Genomic DNA, 17,655 nt, shown 5'->3' on the forward strand with positions numbered 1-17,655 from the left:
CTAATCAGAATAGAAGTCCAGGTGGGAAAAGAATGAGGAACGGTTTGGGGTTTTTTGTTTGTAGAATGTGAATATGCATAGTCAAGCTTCTCAGTGTTTTCCAGCCTTTACCTGATGATTCCTCCTTGTTGCATTGAATCATAAAATCGCAGAATTTGGGTTGGAAGGGACCTTTAAAGGTCATTTAATCCAATCCCAAGTATTGTGCTTGTAAATATTTCAAATTAAATTAATTTAAAGTAATCCAAAATCTTATGACCTACCTTCCTAGGAAGCACTAAGTGCCTGTAGCAACAGGTTTGCTTCTGAGAACACGAGGCTGCATGAAACCCACTGGGTTTTGTTAATGGGAGCGAGCTGCTGTCCAGGCTGGCTGGGCCTCGGGGGTACCTCTTGGAGGTTCCAGGGGTCAGGGATTCCCAGCTGCGATCCCATGATCGGAAGCTGTGCGGTGTCAGCCGTGTGCGCCTCAGACTCAGGGTGGTGGAAGGAGTTTAGCTGAGTGGGAACAGGAGGAAGCATGTTGTGATTTAGCTGCTGTGTGGTGCCTTGGTGGTGCTGGAGTCTTATTGTGACTGCTCAGATGGCAATGACAAGTGTCGTATTTTCAATGATTCTTCTTTTTTCGTCTTGTGAGAAGTGTTTAATACTCCTGGAATGACCTTTGTTAAAGAGAAGCTTAACCTCAGGCAAGACTGAAGAAATTCAATGTCTGAGGATGTGCAGAGAGCATTTTTCATGTGACTGCCATTCTGTTTATTGAAATTGATTCTTTCTTTCAGTTCTACTCATTTTTCTGGTGTGTCATGCTTTCTTGTTACTTGAACTTTAGCTTGATTTCCCATGAGAATGAGGCAGCTATAATAATGCGGTCCCCTTCCTTCCCCCCCGAACATTTTTTTAAATGGTTGATAAATTACAGTCAGTTTTGTTAGAGAATGTCAGGTTTTGGAAATGATGAAGTCCTGAAAGCAGTGGAGAGTTTGGGAGAGAAGACACAAAGCATATGTACCCTTGATTGAGGAGAGGGGTGTATGTGAGCATATCCTCTGACAGCAACATCATTTACCCACAGAGCCCAGAAGAAATCAGGCTTCATTAGTTTTAATTTTGAAGGAATACATGATTTCTCCATCTCTCTTCCTAGTTGCAGGCGAGTCCTATGTTAACCTTGATCTTTTTTGTGTGATGAGCTCACTGCTACTTCAGTTACCCCACAAAGTGAATTTATATATGTTTATTTAGCAGTGAATTTGACCAAAGTGCTGCTGAATTCACTTGAAATCCAGCAGATTTTGAGTAATTAAATATTTGATCATTAACTCTAATTGTCTTCTAGTTTTGTGGTTTGTTGTTTCTTATAAAGTAATATTGATATTCCACTTAAATGGTATCCGTATGTTAATACATTTTGAGCTTTTTTGCTACTTAATTTTGAAAAACATTTCCAAAAAGTAATGTTTAAGAGGTAATCGTGACCACTGGGACTTGTAGTTGAATGGATCTTTAGTAATGTTAACTGAGCAAAATGACCTGAAACCTGCTAAGAAGCTGCCTAGAACTACATGAACAGAGTTTGAGTGCTGTGTGTTCTCCTTCCAGCAACGGAAATCCAAGATTTGCTTTCACTGGTGACCTCTGTCGCTGTAAAAGCTTCGGACAAAAACACTCGCACTCGGGCACTTTGGGTGATCTCTAAGCAGGCGTTTCCTTCAGAAATTGTTAAAAAGGAGGTAAGCTTCCTCACTTTATTTTTTTGTGACCCAGTTCCCCAGGGAGGTGAGACTTGGGCAGTCTCTTGGTCACTCTCCGCTCAGTAGCGTTTGAACCTGAAGGCAAGAATTCCATCAAATATGACAGACAAGTCTAGGGCCTAAGTTCTTGGAAAAACTGTAAGGAGGGAAAGGAATTGTAAAGGCAGCTGCAGAGGGAGAAGGGCCAACAAAGCATCACTTCTCTTGAGGGAGAAGCACAATGTGAGCAATTTTGTTAGATACCAGCAGGGTAGGGGAGAAAAGTTGAGTTTACTCCAGTTTGGTCAGAGCTCTGACCTTAAAACCAAGTGTAATCCAAACACAGGGCACAATCCTGAGAAAGAGCGCTTCATTCCAGCTTCTTATAGAAATATTTATATTCAGGGGCTCACTCTGATTGGTGTTCTCTGATTTCCTCAGGTGTCCAATATTATTTCTGCCCTGGAAACAGTACTTACTAAAGGAGATGTGCAGTCCATGGTGGTTGAATACGAAGCACTAAATGTTATTATACGGTATGTGCACTGCAATATTTCTAAAAGAGATGCTTAGATTTTCTGGAAAAAATATTGAAAGGAAAGGTTTTTTGAATGCTTTTATAATCGTTCAGTATATTCAAGACTGCTTTCTCAATGTTTTGGATTACAGTCCATGGAACACAGTGAAGGTGTGTGAATTGTCATCTGTTTCTCTAACCCAGTGGTTCTTCTGTACTGCTTCATGTGCAAAATATTCTGTTAGTGATAATATGGCAATTCTGACACAAAACAGTCAGTATTCAGTTAAACTTTCATTACTTTTGTTTTTAATGGCTTATTAGGAGCTATTTCCAAAGCTTTGTGTGTGTTTCACAGGTCATGTTCTGCATTCTCATTCTCTGTGTGGTTGAGAAGCTCTCAGCCATCATATGGGTTTGTGTTTAAAAAATGTCTCCTTGATGCTTTACAAATTTTACTGCCATGTTTCTCATAACACTGCTGAGGGTGCTGTTTGGTTCCAAAGGTGACTTTTTAGGACCAGCAGCAAGACTGCGTTGTTTTGATCAGCAGCACTAGAATAATGAGATTTTGTTTTCCTTAGCTCAGTAAAGCTTTTATAAGCTGTAGTGATGGAAGTTTGACATGCTTGTGCTGAAGAGGAGACTAGCGAAATTCCATGATTTGTAGACAAGCTGGTTCCTGCAGGCCACTTGGAATACATTCTGGTACTTCCATTTTGGGAAGTCGCATTTGGTTCTGTGTAGGATGGTGTGAACATGGAATTGTTTGACATACTGTGCTCTTACAGCTCTGTAAAAGAGGGATAAGATAAGAACACTTGATGAGGCTGATGCACATTGAGTCTGTGCAGGCCTGTGCTGCTCCACAGTTTGAACTGTTTTTCAGAAGCAGGTGTGCGTTGTTTTCTGCTAACTGGCCTGTTGGAGCGGGTCTGGGCTGCTGAGAACACCCAAAGGCTGGTTTTATATCCAAGCTTTGAACTATCACTGATAAGGCAGTGATGGTGATTCTTTCAGGCACTCAGTTCAGTTTGTTTGGGCAAAAGAATGAGATAGAATGGAAAGGAAAACTGTAAATGTCAGTCTGCTCTAGTTTTTGTTGAATCATTACGGTTGGAAAAGACCTCTAAGCTGTCAGCCCCACTCCATTGTGCCTACTAAACCATGTCCTCAGGTGCCATATCAACGTGTTTTTTGAACCCTTACAGGGATGGGGACTCCGCCACTGCCCTGGGCAGCCTCTGCCAGGGCTTCTCCACTCTGTCAGTAAAGACATCTTCTGTAATTTCCAATCTAAACCTCCTCTGGCACAACTTGAGACCATTTCCTCTTGTCTTATCACTTCTTTCTTGGCAGAGGAGACTAGCCCCCACCTCACCTCAGCCTCCTTTCATGGAGCTGCAGAGAGTGATGAGGTCTCCCCTCAGCCTCCTTTTCTCCAGACTGAACAGGCTACAGGTCCCTCAGCCACTCCCAGAACCCCTGGGCTCCAGGCCCTTCCCCAGCTCCATTCTCTTCTCTGGACATGCTTGATGTCCTTGTAGTGAGGGGCCCAAACTGAACCCAGGATTTGAAGTGTGCAGCTCCACCAGTGCTGAGTACAGGGGGCGTGCTCCTGTTGGCCAACAGCACTTCTGATACAAGCCAAGATGCCATGGACCTTCTTGGCCACCAACACTTCAGTGCAGATTTAAGTGAGCTGTCAGAATACAATTGCTTAGAAAGACAGAAAGAGATTGTTTAGAATCGTGGTTCTAAACACCAATGGTGTTGTGTAAATCATACATCGAACCCAAACGTTTATTGACAATACTAATATTATCTCTGAGTGTCTGAGCAGTTATTTGTTTTTTTGGATCTAGCTTAATGGAGCAAACTCCAGCCCAGATGGGGGAAGAGGCTGTGAGGTGGGCAAAGCTGATCATTCCCCTGGTTGTGCACTCGGCCCATAAGGTGCAGCTGCGAGGTGCCACGGCGCTGGAGATGGGCATGCCTCTGCTCCTCCAGAAGCAGCAGGAGGTAGCGGCTGTCACTGAACACCTCATGACCACAGTAAGTGGAAATGCTCTGCCTTTGTTCTAGAGACGATGGGAATAGTAATCGGGGTGGTTGCTTGGATGGAGGGAGTTCATTTTATTTAGTTTAGAGGGTGGCAGCAAAAAGCTACTGTGCATTGACAGGAACTTCTTGATGGCAGCGTTTTCAACAGAAAAATTAATGTAACAGTATAGGACCACTGCAAAAAGAAAATAGTTAGGTTTCTAACAGGAATGATTGTTTGAGAAAATAACTTGCTTCTCTTAAATGACCTGTAAGTACCTCTCTTGGTACCTTTAACTGATAAACATCATTAAACTTTTGTTGTCTCTTAAAGAGAGTTTGATACTGAGCTGGAATCAGTAGAACTTGGTCTAGTAGTAATACATCATCCAGCTTAGCTCCCTACTCAGGGCTAGCTTAACTTTGAAAGTTAAGGCCAAATTGCTCAGGGCCTTGTCCAGTTGAGGTTTGAATATGTTAAAGAGTGGAAATTCTTCAGCCTGTCTGGGCAGCTTGTTCAGTGCTTAACCACCCTTGTGGTAAAAAGTAGGATTCACCTTGTTAAAGCTTGTCTGTTGCCTCCAGTCCTTTCTTTCATAGGATCATAGAATGGTTTGAATCAGAAGGGACCACGAAGGTCCAACCCACCTGCAGTGAGCAGGGGCATCTTCAAACAGACCAGGTTGCTCAGAGTCCCATCCAAGCTGGCCTTGAATGTTTTCTAGGGATGGGGCATCTACCACCTCTCTGGGCAACCTGTGCCAGTGTTTCACCACTCATAGCATAAAAAATTTCTTCGTACTGTCTAGTCTGAACTTCTCTGTCAGTTTAAAACCGTTACCCCTTTTCCTGTTGCTACAGGCCTTGTTAAGAAGTTTTCCCCCCACCTTTCTTATAATCCTCCTTTAAGTACTGGAAGGTTGCTATAAGGTCTCACTGGAGCCTTTTCTTCTCCAGGCTGAACAACTCCAACTCTCTCAGCCTTTTTTCGTAGGGGAGGTGTTTCAGGCCTGAGAGTAAAGATGGGAGGGAAGAAAGGCATGAAGTGCCTCAGCGTTTGCCATGTCCATTAAAACATTCCCTCCACTATTGAGCAACAGCCCCCTTGGTCTTTCTGGTGAAGCTTTTTATGTTCCACTTCACTTCCAGAACTGGAGGCTTATTTGTTTTGCCTCACTGCTTAAGTTAAGTATGTTTACAAAAGGACCCAAACAAACCAGATGTATTTTAGGGTTACAGAGTGCTTTGACTTGAGAATTAGAGGGCCTGCAAGTATTTAAGGAAATGGATTTTGATTTGTTGCTTGCCATTACCAGAATAATTGAAACCAACCATAAACTTCAACTAAGAAGGTAATTGGATGGTAGCAACATTGGTCTGATTTGCCAGCAAATACTGTGTGGTACAGAATAGATTCTTCTTGAAATAACGTGGTTCCAGGTTCATTGTATCTCCAGGCATTGATGCGAGTATGTAATTTATAGAATATTTCAAATATATTCCTTGTAGAAATTGTTTCTTTCTCTCTGCAGAAATTAATTTCAGAACTTCAGAAATTGTTTTCCACAAAAAATGAGACGTATGTGTTAAAATTGTGGCCGCTGTTTGTCAAATTACTTGGAAAGGTAAGCAGAAGTGAGTTTTGCAATCACAAATCTTTAGGGAAGGAATTCTTGATGACACAGATATCTTAACCCTGAACTTTATCTTCAGACTCTGCATCGTAGTGGAAGTTTTATCAACTCATTGCTGCAGCTGGAGGAACTTGGATTTCGTAGTGGCTCGCCAGTGGTAAAGAAAATAGCCTTCATTGCATGGAAGAGTCTAATAGATAATTTTGCTCTAAATCCAGGTAGATTAAAAAAAGTTAACCTGAATTGCTTTGACTGCTGTCCCTTTACATAACTGGAAGCGAATGCTCTGTCGCATAGTGGTCAATACCATGGTACACAGGGCTGGATAGACACGTGGTGTCTGGTGTGTGTGTAGTGCTGTATATAAACACAAGTAAAAATCAAGGTTTTTAAGGAAAAGTGTCAATTTGATCAATACTTCCATCTTAGTTTTTCTGCTAGGAGAAATTAATAGATTACAATTATCAAACCCGTGTTTTGTAAGGCTTTTAGCTAATGTAAACAGCAACAAAATGTAGAATAAAACATTCTGTAGATCTTTTGGGATCTGTGGATTAATTGGAGAAGAGCGATACATCAGGCTTCTGGAAATGTTAAAAAAAGTTGCTTTAAGGGTGCAACTGAACAAGGCTTTTAAGTCTAACCTGTGTCAAAACACACGGTATGAATTTTTCATCTTGATTATGCTTCTCCTTATTGTGTGTCCTGAAGAGAAATCTAAACATTTCTTCCTTTAGCTGAACTTAAATTGCCATTTAAACTTGGTTTTTGTCGTTGGTTCTGATCATTTTTTCCCACAAATTAATTAACAAAAGGTTTGATTTTATATAGAAGATAAAGCTAAAATAAATTAGGAAAAATCCTAATGGTTTAAAAATTTCTCCTTTTTTGTTGTTCTGTGATTTAATAATTTGTGTTGCTTAAAAATATTTTTTTTTTCTCTTCAAGATATTTTGTGCAGTGCTAAAAGGCTGAAATTGCTCATGCAGCCGCTGAGCTCAATCCATGTGAGAACAGAGGCTTTGGCACTGACAAAACTGGAGGTCTGGTGGTATTTACTCATGAGGCTGGGACCTCAGCTGCCTGCAAACTTTGAACAGGTAACACGTCTGAAAATAGTTGTAGCATAATCACTTAGCCTGTGTTGAGTGTGTGAAGTCCCCTTTTTGTTACCATAACTTACTCTGTACCTGCTTTGTCCTTCTCTAGTTAATTATTCAAATAAAACTCTTAAGGAGCTGAATCTGGCTTGTCTATTTGTGCACTGTGCGTGTGTGTTGTGCAGCAGGAGCGCTTGGGACTGTGTGTGCAGTTAAAGTTCCAGAAGCTTTGAGGGTGCATCTGCCTGTCATGCGAGCGCCTTGGTGAGAATCTCCAGTATGTGCACAGCAAGAGTAAAAATAAGCATGTTCTATAAGCACTGCTTTGTCCTTTCTGTGTGCAACAGATACTTTGGAACAGCTGCCATCAGAAAACACACTGAAAGGGTCACAGAATTAAAAATATTATTCCAAGTACCCAGAAATCCTGACATGCTGATGCTGCGAACAGTAGTTCGATCTGTGCAGCATTTGAAACACATGTTTCTTTGTGGTTTGTACGTGTCATACCTGTTTTCACTGAGGTTTGGTGTTTTTGCAGGTGTGTGTGCCATTAATCCAAAGTACTTTAAGTCTAGATTCTTCTGCTGCGTTGCAAGGAGGGACTTCCTCGCGTGTACCAACCAACCAAAGCTTAGCTGTGGCGACCCCTGCACAGAAAGCAGGTATTAAAGAACACACCTGTTTAAAACTACATTCTAGGAGCAGCAAGTAATGCATTCTATATAATGTGTTTTGTGCGTTTTCCTTTGCAGTGTATTATTGAAAAGAGTAGGTTTTCTCCGTGTTCATTGGAGGGCGCAGAGGTAGTGATTTACTTTGCATAAAATAAGGCTGAGGTGGTCAGTATTTAAAGTTTACAAAATTGCGCTACTCGAATTGTGCTGAGGACTGGTTTTAATGTCCTGAGTTGTGTTCTCTTTTACAAGGGAGGCCTGGTTTGAAACTTATGTTTTCGTGTATTTGTACGTGTGCTGTTTATATATGCTGTTTGCATTTCTATGGCATTGTTACTTACTGCCTGACCAGTACCCCAGTGATCATAGCATAATTCTGTTATGTTAAATACCTGTGCATTCACAGCCACTTGAGCTTAATATCCAAATGCCTGAGATAAGGAACTGCCTCTCTTTCTTCTCTATATGGAAAGCCTAATTACTCTATAATTGGTACATAGCCTCGTGTGTGACTTGCTCTATAACCACACCTTCCATGGAAGCTTGGGGCCAAAATAAAGTTTGGTCTCAGACTTTACAATCTTTGCAGAACGCTTAGACTTTCAAAACACCTGGTTATGGCTGTGCTGTTAAACCCTGCTGAAGAGAATTGTGTGCTGGATATCTGTCCAGCTCTTCAGAGGTTCCTTTTAGCCAGCACTATTCTATGGTTTGTTCCTAATATGTTAACTTTGGGATTAGGTCTGCTACAGCTTTCATTTCACTTGATCGCAGGTAGAATATGAGGCAATTAATTTTTCTCCCCTCACTTAGGTCCTTACCCATTTCCAAGTCCAGTCACACCAAGGATGAACTTGAATTGTAGTACAGCCGGAGTGGTGGCGATCCCTTCCATTCAGCTTTTGGGAATTGAAATGCTGCTTCACTTCTTGATGGGACCAGAAGTTGTAAATTTCGCGAAGCAAAACAAACTTGTACTTAGTTTAGGTATGAGTTATATTTTTGAAGTACTTTTGCGTAATCTGAAAGATGCCTCTTGGAATGAAATGCTTTAACCCATTAAAACTCAAGTTGTCATCTTTAATATTAAAAGTTGTTTCCATGTTTAATGCTGTAACTACGTGTAAGTATTAAGGTTTATCTTGCCAGCAGTCTGCAAAACAATGGATTTACAGATTGAGTTTGTTTGTTCTCCTAGAGCCACTCCAGTACCCGCTGATCAGTAGCCCTTCCTTTTTTTGTAAGCACGCCAGCACGCTTATAAATGCTGTACAGGATGGCTTTATTGCAATTGGAAAAGAAGTTCCTGGTAAGAATCTAGTGGTGAAACTTGTTCTTTTCTGAAAATAAAGTTGGGGAGGGAAACAGTATTAAAGAAGAATCACTTTCTGTAGTGTTCCAGTGTGGACATTAAGTAGAACTGGTCTGGCTTGGTTTGAAACCCTGTGGCAGTTTTGGCTTACATCAAAGGCTGTTGTTTAACACAGTTTGTATTTGACCTTCAGTTTTCTCTAATGCTTCTATTACAAACTGAATAAAAGTGTTATGCTCCATTGCAGATTGTATGCTGAGTGTCATATGGAAGGACATAAATGGATATGTGAAAACAGTAGTTGAATCAGGTAAAACGTGTGGGGTTTTTAATTTTTCATTGCTGACCAGCTAGAGTCTTTCTTTAAGACTAGACCTTGGCTTCATTCCTGGTAAAACTCAACAGCAGTTTTTGAAGCACTAGCTGATGTTTTTTTGATGCCTGCATCTTTGTGTGATGAACAGAAGATTATAGACTGGTCTGACCTTTTTGTGACAAACAGGGAATCATAGTCTGGTCTGATCCAGCGAGCCTCCTTAGGGAAGGCACGGTGGCATGTGACTGCTGGTGTGTTATGTGTAGCAGCAGGACAAAATCACTTCAACTTCTTTTCTTGCTGAGGAGATCTTCTCATTTCACAAAAATATAACCCCACCCCAAGTCCTTGGTATTAAGAAACTGAGCCATTGCTGTATTACTCAAATTAGGGTAAAGTCTTTGTTATGTCACCATGGTGACCTTTTTTTCTCTAATTTGATTTTGTACTAACTATGCTGTCTTTACAGATCTATAGAAATAAGTTTTCCATTTTAAAGTGTTCATGACTGTAAAAGCTTTGAAATTCCAACATATTCTTAATAACAAAGTCTTTTCTACTGGAGGACCTGACTGAAAAGCATACGAGACATGAATTGCGTTGCTGAATGCAACATTTCACACGGTTTTTTTAGCATGGCAAAGTTAAGTTTGTTAACACAATATGATTGGATTTTTATTTAAACTTTTCAGTTTCAGTGTTGATGTCCTTCAGGGCAGATTTAGTATCTGAATCTATTAAGTATTTGCTATATATTAATAAATGTAGACAGAAATTATCAGGTCTTACAGGGCATTGTAGTTAAGTTTTAAATGATGGTCAGAGTCACCATGACTTTCTTCTGGTCTAACTGTAAATATGCCTTATTCTAGGAAATAAGAAAGAAAAACAGGGGTCGGAAATACTGACTACATTGCTCCAGGCCTTAAAAAACATTGTTAGATCTAATTCCCTTCCTGTGCAGAAAATACTGGTAAGTTGGGTGGGTTTGTTCTGCTTTTTAAATGTCATTTCATTTTGGTGATCTCAATTCTGATTTGGTAACAGCCTTTTGAATCTAACGTATCAGAACAGTCTATCTTAAAGGGAGATGGCGTGGTGTTGGGCTTCTTTAAAAGTGGTTTTCAGGTTTGTCAGCAGTGCTCACAGACTTGAGTACGTGGTTCTACCAGAACCTCCTGCTTCAGGGGACTTACTTTCACAATGGATCTTTTTGTTTTTACTCAGAAGCAGGGGCTACAATTCTACTGTTATTCGTGGTATTACTTAAAATATTTGAGCCATCAGGAAAGAGGTGTTTACATGTGTTTTCTTCTTTTTCCCTGCTTAGTCCCTCATTGATATTACTGTTAAGGAATTCCCTCCAAAAGTATTGGGATCACCAGCTTATCAGATTGCAGATATGGATCTTTTGAATGTAAGTCTGACTTCATTGCAGAGCTTTGTCTTTATTTATGCTGAAGTAAAGGTCTTTTCTGTCTTGGGTGCAAGAGTCAGAACTTTACTAGGATGGTCGAAACTTTTATTTTCAAGTATTAAATACATTAAATGCTTTAACATCAGCAAACTTGAAATACTAGTGGTAGACTTTAACAGAGGTTGTCCAAAGGTGTCTCTTTGAAACGAGCAAGTCTCGGGCTGCTCCATCTTGTTCCAGTATCACAATGTGCGCTGATGGTGTTATGTCACTGCCTTATGATGCTACACATAATTTCAAGGCATTAAATGCTATAAAACATGCAGCTTTTTAAACAGAAGAGTTTTGCTTCACATGCAGTGTAATTGTCATTCTGCTAAAGCTCTGGGATCTTAGGTTTCCAGCTGTGCCTCTCATTTTTATTTTGAGGTGTGAGTATTGACAGTTTTTGACAGCTTCTAATAACTGCAGATTTCTTGCTCAGAGTTCAGTATAGTTAGATACACGTGTGAGGTGGCAGTTTCCTTTGATCAGTGTCTGTTTTTTTGACCTCTTAAATTTCTTTTGCAAGGGAACACCAGCTTTGTTCTTAATTCAGCTGCCTTTCCACAATAACCTCCTGGAATGCTGTGTTACAGATGAGAGGTAAGTGGTGGGATTTGTTATAACAATCTTCTTGTAGTTTAAGACTTTAGAAGTTTGTCCTAACTTCATCTGCAAGAAGTATCTTACTTGTTGAACTCTCTTCCCTAGATTCTTTGTAATTCTAGAGACGCTCATGGGTTGTGTTTTGTCTGGGCCTGCATCTCCACTGGCTTTCAGTGAGTCCGTGATCTGCATTATTAACCAGAGCGCAAAGCAAGTGGAGAGTAAGGAGCATCTCTGGAGAATGTGGAGTATTGTTGTTAATCCACTCACTGAATGGATTAATCGGGTACAGTGGCTTTTTATTCTCTTCCCCATCCTTCCCCCCTCCACTCCCATCAAAATGGGAGAAAACTTTCTGCCGATCTTTTATCTTAGTCCTTTCTTAGGAATTGCATGTCTTGAAGTGGTGAGTGAGACACTGGGATGTGGGCGGTGCTTTAAAATGTTCCTAACTGGAGTGTGAGCATTTGCAGCACGTTAGGATGAAGGGTGGAAGTGGAGCTGTGATCCAGAGCATGGTTTGTAGTGATTCCACTCAGTCAGAACAACCACTCCAGTGGCGAGTGTAGTGTTAGGAATGGTTTTCTCCTTTAATATGTTTGTAGATGTACTTCAAGCCTTCACTTCTCAGTGTCATCGTCCTGCTACAAAGGATGGAAAGTTGTCCTTCAGGGTCTCTTGACTTCTAAATGCGGAGAAGAAAAAATGTAATCAATGTTTGCATTGATTACATTTCCAGATAGAACAGAGTTGTGATGTTGAGGACATAATTAGAACAGTGTTTATTAATAACATTGGACTTCTTGATTGGGAATGAAAGCCATGTAAACTGAAATACCAGATTCTGCGGATGTCTGACTAGACCATTGATTGCAATGCAGGAGTTGAACTAATCTTCACGCAGTCATTAGGCCAAAAACCCTTGGAGTCTGTGAAAGTGGTTTTAGATTGTTCAAGCAGGTTGCTGTCATCTCTTACAGCAACTGAATTCAGTAAATACATCAGACGTTTCATAACTGATTGTTTTGATTCCTGTAATTAAGTTATTTTCAAATTAAGAAACAGTGCTTTTTATCTCCCTAAATAGTAGGATTGATTTGAACGGTTCGAAGAACTGAAATAGCCGATTTCAAAATGCCACTGGCAATTTCACTTGCACACATTCTATGCCCAAAATAAGTGTATTTAAACCAGCCTTATTTGTAATTTTAATCATGCAGCTTCCTTACCCAGTTAATTGTTTTCTCATTGCAGACTAATGAAGTCAATCAAGGTGATGCGCTGGAACACAACTTCAATGCTGTTTATAGTGCCTTGTTGCTACCAATATCGCACATCTTCCCTGCTCAGGAATTCCCACAGGTAACAGAATGCATAATGTAGATTAGAAACAACGTGGATTTTATAAAACCTGTGAAGTACAACCTGATAATCTCAGAGGAGAGTGTTACCCTTGTGTGTTTACATCTAACCACTACTCTGGGGTTGGAATTCCTGAGTTACATATGTTTTGGCAAAAGAAGGAAACTGAAAGCAAGTTTTTATCCCTGTGCACAGACACTGATATTTCTCATCTTCTCCTTTCTGTTGTTAAAGCCAACCATGAAGTCCTTGTTGCGCACTTGGTCAGACCTGTATCGAGTGTTTGCTCGCTGCGCTGCTTTAGTCGCCACAGCAGAAGAAAACCTGTGCTGTGAAGAACTCTGTGCCAAAATAATATCTGGGCTTGAAGGTGAAGCTCCAGTAGTGAGTATAAACCAGTGATATTGAACTACAGAAACGCTTAAGATGTTCTTTAATTAAATAGGAGAACCTACTGTAATCTCTGATTCCATAACTTAGTGTTTTGGGTGAGGCTTGGATAAGCCATACCAATGCTCTTTTTGCTAACAGGAGCTGGTGTGAATAGAAATAGATTGAAAGAAGAGAGTAAAATTAATGATGAAGCTTAAATATTGAAACAGCAGTTCGGCATTGTTTGGATGTGTCTTCTAACTAGTGATGTACTAAAGGTTTAATGAGTGTCATGGTTGCAGTCAGCGTGATTGGTCCAGCTGAAGCGTGTGTGTGTGTCTGTAAAGTAACTTTGGGTTGAATTAACAAACACCACAAAAGCAAGTGTTGCAATGAGGAAGGAAGGCAGGGAAGCACTGTAGCTTTCAGAGGGCATAACTTGCTGTACTCATGGAACCATCAGCTTTGTACGCTAAAACCTACACTTCTAAAGCTTTATAAAAGAGAACGATAATGTAAAAGGTTCCTCTTCCAAAAACTGTTTTACCTGTTTGCAAGCCCACATCATATGGGGGTTGAGAGAGTGTCTGCTGGTGTTGGTAAGCATCAGCTTTGGAACATAAAATCCTTCCTGCTTCCAAGTTGGCTGTCTTGGAAAAAATACCAAGAAATGAACAAATAAGAAGCAGATGAGAGAGTAAAATGGAATTTTAAAATAGGCAGTTTGGAGGATTACATTGCTATAACTGCCTGTGGAAGCTGCTCTATCCTGCTAGTAAACTTCAATTGTCAAACATTAAGCAAGCCAGACAAACAATTTAGAGCTTCATCAGTATGTGAGTTATACTGAAACTAAAGTCTTTTTTGGCCCACAATAGCAGTGTTCCCGTTAAAAGCAAGTGTTTTTTTTTTAATTTGTGATAGATGAGGGGGAAGCTTGACCCATCTCTTTCTGTGCTAGAAATCAATCGTGTGTCCTAAATGTTAATGACAACTTCGTTATTTAAGCCCACAGTGGCTTTTATGATAATCAAGCAGTGTCAGTGACTGACCATAAGCACATGCTGACATTTGGTAACATGTTTTGCTGGACCATTGGTACCTCGAGCCTTAAAACTTCTGATGCGTCTTCTTAAATACTTTCTCACAGCTTCTGCTAGGGTTTTGTTCTCTTTGATGTGTATGTCTTAAGTGTATAGGATGGGAAGGCTTACTGTTCTGTATATGTAAACATGTGTGTTTGGAAATGTAATCTTACCTGAGTCTCAAACTGATAGCACAAACCAATTTCATCCACTTGTGTATGTAAAAGCTGTTGCGTTGCTGTCCCAAGTAGCCATCATGGTTTTGGCTGTCGCTGTTGCTCTTTTGGGCTTTGCTGATAGCTTCTGTTTCCTCCTCAGGAGTTTCCAATGATGGAAGGTCTCACCCATGTAGTATCAGTTATGGTTGACTGCATCAACTTTGCGCCGTATGGAACTAAGTATCAGCCAAAAACAAGATGTAAGAAAATACTGAATACTGGGGGTTCCTGTGTCTGTCTTCCAGAGCTGGTTGAAACCCAGAGTAATTGTAGATGCAGAAGTGATACCTATGGCTTATCAGTGGTTTTTGTATGGTGCACGCACCCTATCTAAGCATTGAAGAGACTGGAAAAAATGATTAAAAGTAACTAAAAACATCACCCAGGATGCGTATTTGAGCATCGCATCTTTTCTGTTTGCTGAGCAGTTACTGTGTAGCCTGTCAAAATGCATCTTAAAAGGATTTAAACATCGAGGCCACTCTGCTTCTCAGTTTGCTGACACTGTGCTAGTTTCTGCAGTTGTATTTGGTATTTTGGCTACAATTTCATTTTAGCATGTGAAATCTGCTTTTGCTTTGTTCCTACATAATCTGAAGCGATAATGCTTCATCGTAATCCGCAGTCTAAATAATGCCTGCCTAAACCTAATTATGAACTGTTAACCTCGCATTTGAGCAGCTAGTGCTCCTGAGGCCACTCTGCATACAATAGTGAACGGGTTTAACAGAAGATGAAGAGTCAATGTATGTAAAATGTTCTTTGTTCTGTTTCCTGCGCCCTTTTACAGCTACTAAAGCTGAAGGAGTGATTTACAGAGTAGCTTAATTCAGCTTAAAACTTGGAAGTATGTGGCAGGAGAGTTGGAGCTGGATGATCTTTAAGATCCCTTCCAGCCCAAACCATTCTATGATTTATAATTTCTCTGCCCCGTATGAATTTGTTAGACTAAATTTGAGTAGACAGGCAGTTCACATGTTTTTGTTGCGATGCTTGTCAGTTAGAGGCAGGGAAAACTGATTTGTTTTTCTTTGTTAGCTCCCCAGACACCCACAGATTGGTCTAAGAAGAAGAAGGAACCCCTCGGAAAGTTGGCCTCTCTGTTTAAACTCCTGGTGATGTTACTAAACTCTTTTCATGTGTTCAGTTCCCAAGAAACCTGTTCAGAAACATTGCTCGCTGTTGGTCCTTCGATTATTGCTGTTCTCCACAGCATCATCAGCCACGTTTCATTGCCCTCAGTGATTGGGACTATCCTTGCACTTTTGTCAAAGCCCCTGGCAGCATTTTATGAGAAAACAAAGTGAGTATTTTAACCGTGGCTGGAAGACTGAAACCATTGCATTGTTGTGTATTGGTGATGTTTGTGTGGTCTGTTTGGCTGGTACTCAGCTTTTATGCAGATGTTCTTGGGGCCTGGGAGGTTTGTTTGGGGAGAGGGTTATGAGCAACTAGTCTGTTAGAAATGACTTCATAAGAAAACCTTTAAATTTGTATAAATTACTACTGATCTTTTAAAGTTAGCAGTAGGGGCTAAGGGATGGGCTTGTTGGGACTGTTTACGTCAGGAAATCTTTTAACTAGTGGGTTATTTCACCAAGTTGTACACTAAAACTGGCATGCAGAGCTTAAATATGCTGTGTGGGATGAACGAGGCAGCGAAATGTAACTTTCCTCTGTTTTTGGCAGGCTTGCTGATGGACCTAAGGTGTACAGTAACCTTAACAACAAGGTAAGTCTGCTAGAGAAACAGCTGGGGTTTGGAGTGGTGTGGGACACGAGTTTTGCCGTTCATCCTGTGTTCTAAAAAAAAGTAATAATTGTAATTAAGGTGGAGATTTAATTTGTAAATTATTTATTTGTTACTGAAAGGGTAGCTAAGAGGAGGACCACTAAGGTTATCAATTAGACTTTTTGTGGCATTTTTGTACTATTCTATGGGGAAATAATGTTATAAATTTTTTACATAGTGAGTATGTGTGATATTTGAATTAAAAACCTATTGCTGCTCCCCTCCCTCAGCTTGAGAAGCTCCTGGCAGAGATTATCCTGTGCTTGCAGTCTCACTGCACTGGTGCTTACGACAGCGAGCTGCTGGAGCAGCTCTCTCCGTTGCTCTGTGTCGTATTTCAGCATAAGAGCAAACAGATCTGCAACCAGTGCGCCCATTTCTGGAATGCCACATTTGCCAAGACTACGTCATTAACCTACCCTGAAGAGTTAAAGTAAGATACACAGTTTTCTCTGTTTATCTAATTTTAAAGGGACAGATCTCGGGCCATATACAAAGGAATCTGCATTGTCCTGGTAACCATTCATACTCTGCTTTTTGTGCAAGCTGGGGTATCTGCTCACCTCGTTTGTGTGCTTTCCCTTTCCCTCCCCTTAAATTTAAAATTCTGTTTTGTTGAGCAGATCCGTGTTAAGCCAAGCCAAAAAGAAAATTCCACTCTTGCTGCCTGGTTTTGAAAGCATCGAGATAGCTGAAGAATGTAGCAGCCCATTCTCTGATGCGGTAAATATTTTGTTGCCCCCAGCGGGTGGTTTGTTGTGTGTAACAGCATGGACGTTGCTCAGAAGGCAGTGGCAAGGTCAGGTTTGGGTTTTGCTGTGATTGGCCTGCGCGTGCTTCACATTTGCAATGATAAACTGTGCTCAGTAAGCTCTGACATAAGTCTGAGCTGGTTCCTAACAATGTAGGCATTTTAAATGTCATATTCCACTTGCTTGTTTGAAATAATGGATTTTTTAAATTTATCCTCTACATAATTTAGAGAGAAACGGGAGTGTTTTACACCTCAGTTGGCGATACTAATACATCTCAGATGGGTTTGTGCACTTGGAGTTTCTTCATACAGTGCTTTTGGTGTGTTTTGATTCGAACAGATGGAAAACTCACAGCTGGATGCAAAGATAAGTGGGATGGAAGTAAAGCCGAGTCAAAAACGAGACTCTATATTGGCACAGACAAGTGAACTAAAGAACGAAGTAAAAGACAAATCTGGCAATGTGCAAGTAACCTCTGCAAAGGTGAGATGTTTGGATAGGTGTGACGGAATTGAATCCATTGCATTCTGCAGCACGTCATCTTGGGTGCCAAGCGTTGGTGTGCAAGTTCTCAGTACTAATTCACCTTGTGATGCTGGAGTGTTTTTCTTGTAGCACAACCTTTTCGGTGAAGGAATATTTCCTAATATCCAGCCTAAACCACCCCTGGTGCA

The 17,655-nt window shown here is 40.6% G+C and overlaps 1 protein-coding gene across 4 annotated transcripts in view; it reads left to right on the top strand.

Annotated features, from left to right (window-relative positions):
• The window catches only part of RIF1 (replication timing regulatory factor 1), a 30,924-nt gene that overhangs the window by 3,058 nt on the left and 10,211 nt on the right, over positions 1-17,655 (top strand). For all 4 annotated transcript variants that reach the window (XM_069861650.1, XM_069861651.1, XM_069861652.1 and 1 more), the window contains exons 4-25: positions 1,603-1,733; positions 2,175-2,269; positions 4,116-4,305; positions 5,826-5,918; positions 6,007-6,145; positions 6,876-7,027; positions 7,569-7,692; positions 8,518-8,691; positions 8,903-9,013; positions 9,264-9,326; positions 10,205-10,305; positions 10,663-10,749; positions 11,321-11,394; positions 11,503-11,683; positions 12,652-12,759; positions 12,994-13,143; positions 14,535-14,634; positions 15,473-15,737; positions 16,124-16,166; positions 16,457-16,659; positions 16,850-16,949; positions 17,321-17,464. In XM_069861650.1, coding sequence (XP_069717751.1) covers positions 1,603-1,733; positions 2,175-2,269; positions 4,116-4,305; positions 5,826-5,918; positions 6,007-6,145; positions 6,876-7,027; positions 7,569-7,692; positions 8,518-8,691; positions 8,903-9,013; positions 9,264-9,326; positions 10,205-10,305; positions 10,663-10,749; positions 11,321-11,394; positions 11,503-11,683; positions 12,652-12,759; positions 12,994-13,143; positions 14,535-14,634; positions 15,473-15,737; positions 16,124-16,166; positions 16,457-16,659; positions 16,850-16,949; positions 17,321-17,464 — 2,828 coding nt within the window. The remainder of the gene's footprint in view (positions 1-1,602; positions 1,734-2,174; positions 2,270-4,115; positions 4,306-5,825; positions 5,919-6,006; positions 6,146-6,875; positions 7,028-7,568; positions 7,693-8,517; positions 8,692-8,902; positions 9,014-9,263; positions 9,327-10,204; positions 10,306-10,662; positions 10,750-11,320; positions 11,395-11,502; positions 11,684-12,651; positions 12,760-12,993; positions 13,144-14,534; positions 14,635-15,472; positions 15,738-16,123; positions 16,167-16,456; positions 16,660-16,849; positions 16,950-17,320; positions 17,465-17,655) is intronic.

The sequence above is a fragment of the Phaenicophaeus curvirostris genome, chromosome 7, assembly GCF_032191515.1.
Source record: "Phaenicophaeus curvirostris isolate KB17595 chromosome 7, BPBGC_Pcur_1.0, whole genome shotgun sequence".
NCBI classification, from domain to species: domain Eukaryota; kingdom Metazoa; phylum Chordata; class Aves; order Cuculiformes; family Cuculidae; genus Phaenicophaeus; species Phaenicophaeus curvirostris.